Below are 5,625 nucleotides of genomic sequence, written 5' to 3' on the forward strand. Positions count from 1 at the left end.
ATACGACATACAATTTTAATGGGGATGGCAAGATAAAACTAATCTCAGATGGCGCTGCGTACGGTTGTTCTTAATGGCGTCAGTTTGACAATCTTGAAGCGTGTAAACAAAGCAAAAAAAACACATTCTGGGGAGACTACTGTCGATTATTCGACAACATGGATGCGAAACTGTATGCTACTTGGAGCGTGCTTGAACTCAAAGCTGAGTTAAAGAGAAGAGGGGCCTCTGTAAAAGGAAGAAAAGCTGATTTAGTTTAACTTTAATGGAACCCTCTATTGTACTTCCACCACTGGAGATGTACCATGACATAAATAGTAACTCTTTGTTACCACCAATTGAAAGACAATTTATTAGATATTATTTTGAAAGGTAAATCTATAATTATTAATGGTTTTAATTTATTGTGATGATTGTTGCTATTTTACAAGAATACTAAAGTTTTCTGTAATTTTGCAGATTCAACAAAAAAACCGATGCGTCAGAGAAATTATATGAAGCCAGATTCCTCTTATTGATAAGATCTGCATTTGTCGGTGGATACTTCTATATAAAAGGATTTGTCCAGAAGACAATGAAAAAACTTTCTTATCAAGTTGACATCAAGATAGATGACCAGGGTGGTATTGAGGAATGTCATTGTGAATGTCCTGCCGGAGCAGGTACTGAAGCACACTGCAAACATGTTGGTGTGGTATTATTTGCTATACTGCATATGCGCAAAGATAAAATAATATTAATAACAGAGTCACAAACGCAGCAACTCCAAACGTTCCACAGACCAAAAAGAATATTTACAGGAACTCCAGTTAAGGCTCAAAATCTTGTGAAACGAAGATACAGCAAAAATGTTATTTTTGAGGCATATCCTATGAATTCTATAGATAAAATAGCCTATAATAACAGAATTCGAAACCTTGTTCTGAATTTGAACTCTAACATGCCAATGAAACAACTGTATGGACCTGCTAACCCCATTGCGGTTATACAAGATCATGATTATTTAAAAGATACTTCAGATGTGATGCTTTTGAAAAGCCTAAATTTATTAGAAATTACTGCAGATCAAATAAGAGAAATAGAAAACGAAACAAGAAATCAAAATTCTAACTGTCTTTGGTATGAATATCGTAGTTGTAGGATAACAGCCAGTGTTTTTCATACTGTTTGTAATCTAAGAGCACAATCTTTAGAATCATTTGCAAAACAGTTACTCAAACAAAAAAAATTTTCATCCCGAGCCACAGCGCATGGTCTAATAAATGAACCAAATGCACTGAAGAAATATTCAGAAACATATGGGCTGGTTCCTGTGCAGTGTGGCATGTTTATATCAAAAGATAGGCCCTACCTAAGTGCCTCACCAGATGCCTTACTTGGCGAAGATACTGTTTTGGAAATAAAATGCCCATATGTAAGCAGAAACAGGCTTATTAGTCCTGAAACTGTACCATACATTCAGACTCAAAATGGAGAACTGTTATTAAAAAAAACCTGTCCATATTATTTTCAGGTACAAGGACAAATGTATTGCAGTGGCAGAAAATTCTGCAATTTTATTATACATACTTTTAAAGACATGAAAGTAATTTATATTGAAAAAGATGAATGTATTCCTAAAAGACATGTTACTAAAATTAGATTATTTTTTCAATAATTATGTGAAGCCTGAAATCATAAATAAATATTTATATAAAGATTATTATAATAAAATAAAAACAGCTAAAATTTATTTATGAGTTTTATTTTATTTTACAATGCACTCTCGGAAATTACACAACATTAAACATATAAAAAATATTTTCGAAGCTAACGGCACATAGTAAGCATTAAGGTCATTTTTTAATATCTTATATGTCTTGGTTAATCCAATTAAGCGCTCTATATGTACACGTTGTGAGGCTATTTTCCTGTCATGTAAAAGAGCAAGACCTGGCAATTGAGCTTTCCCACGTAAGAAACTAGGTATATTTATACCAATATTTTTGGATGCAAATAGGTCCTGAACATTAAAGCCTCGGTCTGCCATTATACTATCTCCTTCATCGCACAATTTCATCAGCTTGCTTCTCTCAATCATTTGCCGATCACTAATTGAGCCACCAAAGCCCTCAGAACAATAGGATAACAATCCTCCAGGGGTAGATCCCACTAAAAACTTTATTGTATTTTTATTTTTATAATTGCTAAAAGTAATTTGCTGTGATTTTGGGTCACTTGGTTTTGTGATGGGTATCTCTGTGCAGTCTATAATCACCCTTGTTGGCATTTTGTTTTCTTTATACTCTGCTGGCATGTAAAAATGAACAAGGTCTCTTTGAGGCCAAATGTCTATCATTGACCATAAGTCATTGACGAAGTTCACCCACGTGATGAAAATGTTTGAAACTTGTGTCTTACTGATACCAAACATTTTCGAAAGTTCAAGATCAGTACTTGCTCTTCGAAGTTTTATCAGCATCATAAGAAACTGATCTTCAGTTGAAACTCCACATACCCCACTCCACCTGTATTTAAGATGATTTGCCATTGGCAGTAATGTTGATAGAACAAATTGAAATCTTTCATAATTTTCTAAGCCAGTGTAAAACTTTACTGATTCTTCATCGCTTAGTAAAATATCTGCTGAAAAAAGAGACAGCATTGTGGCAGTCTGAGTAGCAACTGATGATTGTTTATTTTGATTAACATTGTCACCACAATCAACAGGTGGATCAAGGGAAGAAATTTCTAACTCTCTTTGATATTCCATTATATATTGTGGATCTTGAGAAGTCGATGGCTGTGGGCCTGTAGATGTTGAAGGCTGTGGGTCACTTGAAGTAGATGGATGTTCACTTGATTGCTGTTGAAAAAGATCCTTTTGAAGGTTCCTTTTTGCATGTCTTTCGTCTCTTGCACAAGCACTGGCTGATATTTTTTTTTGGTTCCATGAAAATAGACTCGGTACTGCATCTTTCTTTAAAAACTTGTGTGCACAAGGCAAACCTAAAAACAAGATGAACAATTATTATGTTTTTTTTTTTGACATTATGTAATGTTATTAATTTAGGTTTACAGAGGCTATCTTAAATGAAAGAACTAACGTTTATAACACTCACCTGTAGTCACACTTAATGATTGATAGTCATTTTCATGAAAATGATCTCGACATAACCTCGTCGTTTTTTTAGGCTCAAAGTTTTTAATCCTTACGGCAGCTATCCACTTTCTTCTTATAGTAGGATTTATTGGGAATTTGTGAATGCCAACGTTTTTACACCCAATTACACAACATTTAGTCATTTTGATGATATTTGTGAAGAAATTCTATAAGATGCTATACAATTTGACAGATACTTTGGAACAATCGTATACAGCGCCACTTTGACAGTTGTCTTCCCCATTGGTAGAGAATGATAGTTTTAAATAACGCTTGATAACTTTTGGCTACAAAGCCTAACCGATATACATCATTAACATCCTTTGTAAATAGAGGAAAGTTGTGTTTTGCATCAGATGCTGTTTACCAAATTGTAAGTTACTCAGATCTTCTTTTTATACGCGTTGCTTCGACGGGTCAACTTCAAGCCAAAAACATCAAATTAAAACTGTTTATAGAAGTATTTTTTTTCTGGGTCGTAATCCTCAGTAATTTTACCCTTGATAGGCACATATATTTCTTTTTACTTCATTTTTTGGAAAGCTGAAATACGTAAAACAAAAAAATATTAGGTTAAAAAGTATAAATTTCAATGTAAAAAAGAACAAACCACAATATGTGAGTGCAATACCGATGTCGTGTGTTGTTTCATTACTAAGTAGTATAAATTTTTTTAAAATGGTGTTCTAAATGTTCATCATAATATTGTTTAGCAATATATTATTATCATCGCTATCCGTAAAAACCCATCATCATGGTTAACTTACTTGTTAAATTTGTTTGTTGAAAACTTGTTGAAAAATGATGAAAGTATTAGGAAAAGAACTTATTTAACATGATTGCTTAGTAAAATGATGATAAATTTGACGATTTTTGCCATTAAAATGATTCTTAACAGGTAAATGCATGAGTATTGAGGAATATTGTAAATAACGTAAATATACACTTGCCTGTGAAATTATAGGCCAGAATTTGGTGTCCAAGAACTTCTGCAATTTTTCACAATGCAATACATTATTAATATTCGGAAAATATTTATTAAATACGCAACAATATTAACTTAAATATTCGAAGCGACGCAATTTTTTTGACACTTATGCCATATTGTAATGTAGCACAGTTTTTACTAACACAGATACCGGAGTTCCTCCTATTTTTATTGTATAATTTTTCAAATAAGTTTATGATATTAACTTTATGTGTAACTTTATGTGTTATTTTGCTGAATAAATGAATTATGAATTATGAATTATGAATTAATTGTCAAAGTGAGAGTTGCTACAATTTTATTATGGTAACTACCCATAATCAGGGAGTATCGCTTTTTAATAATTGGTTCAGATATTTATTTTATTTAGCATAAATAATAATTGTCTCATCCGACAATGCTTCTGAATGACGTTGTTGGCAATTTATCAACAAACTCATGTACAAAAACTAACCTTTTGCACAGAATATTACAGCATACATAGTAGCCTTGGGAAAACTTCGTATTAACAGTGGCAATACCAAGTTAGGTGTGAAAGTGATAGAACACAACAATTTTCTTGTTACACGTCAAATGTTCATACCGAAATCTCCAGTGTATAAGATATAAGCTTCTTGCCTCCGACATATTATACATACTTTATGGTGACATCGGTGTTTTTTGTTTTGTTTTGTGGTTTTAATCGAGGTTAAGGGCGTATTCAGAAAGAAAGCTTGAAACTTATAAGCGCTTATCGGCGCTTGTCATGTTCATATATTTTCCTGCGCGGGTTACCAGCGCTGACATGCGCCGATAAGCGCTTATAAGCGCTTACAAGTTTCAAGCTTTCTTTCTGAATACGCCCTAAGCCTTGGTTAAGCCCAAGAAGCTTATATCTAATACACTGGAGATTGCACTATGACCATTAACTTGTAACAAGAAAATAAGACCTTGAATGACGTCAGTGTTGTTTTTTGTCTCTTTCTGTGGAGTGACCAAGCTGGTTTGTATATTCAGGATTTTTCGAAATAGAAAAAACTAAAAATCATGGTCTATAAATAAGGGAACTATATTTTCTATCACCAAAATTTATATTTGTCATCAAGTTGTATCACCTAATAAATAGATCTATCACCACGAAATATTTTCGTTCTCAGATAAACAAAAATTGTTCCCAGGTATTAATTATCAAATTAATGTTAATATATGTGTAAAATAAGAGATCGATAACCAATAAAATTATATTGCATTACATGAATATGAACTTCGTTCTTATAATAACAGTTTTGTTACTTAAATAATAGCTCTGTGCTCAGAATGGTAGATCTGTCACCAAATAAATCGATTATCGATCCCTGACTGCGACTCCTTTTTATTTGATATTTTGTCACCAATACAGTAGTGACATTTTATTTCGTTCAGATATTAAATTAATAGTATTCGTTACCAATTTAATACATCAATTTATAATTTTAATGAAAAAATGATCAAAGGGGCGGAGACAAATTGGCGCGAC

General features: G+C 32.7%; 2 protein-coding genes across 2 annotated transcripts; one reads left to right on the plus strand and one right to left on the minus strand.

Moving 5' to 3' along the window:
- Positions 1-265: 265 nt before the first annotated feature.
- Positions 266-1,657, plus strand: LOC149487379 (uncharacterized). The gene is made up of 2 exons (XM_089697371.1): positions 266-372; positions 460-1,657. Exons 1-2 carry the CDS (start codon positions 266-268, stop codon positions 1,655-1,657), a joined length of 1,305 nt encoding a protein of 434 aa, XP_089553497.1.
- Positions 1,658-2,243: 586 nt separating this feature from the next.
- LOC149487380 (uncharacterized) lies at positions 2,244-3,370 on the minus strand. The gene is made up of 3 exons (XM_089697159.1): positions 3,102-3,370; positions 2,498-2,988; positions 2,244-2,286 (listed from the first exon to the last, which is right to left on the minus strand). Exons 1-3 carry the CDS (start codon positions 3,283-3,285, stop codon positions 2,254-2,256), a joined length of 708 nt encoding a protein of 235 aa, XP_089553285.1. The 5' UTR covers positions 3,286-3,370; the 3' UTR covers positions 2,244-2,253.
- Positions 3,371-5,625: the final 2,255 nt, after the last annotated feature.

Source organism: Colias philodice, chromosome 7, assembly GCF_061535455.1.
Source record: "Colias philodice isolate Cphi_HAF_F1 chromosome 7, ilColPhil1 Martin Lab GWU primary, whole genome shotgun sequence".
Classification (NCBI taxonomy): Eukaryota; Metazoa; Arthropoda; class Insecta; order Lepidoptera; family Pieridae; genus Colias; species Colias philodice.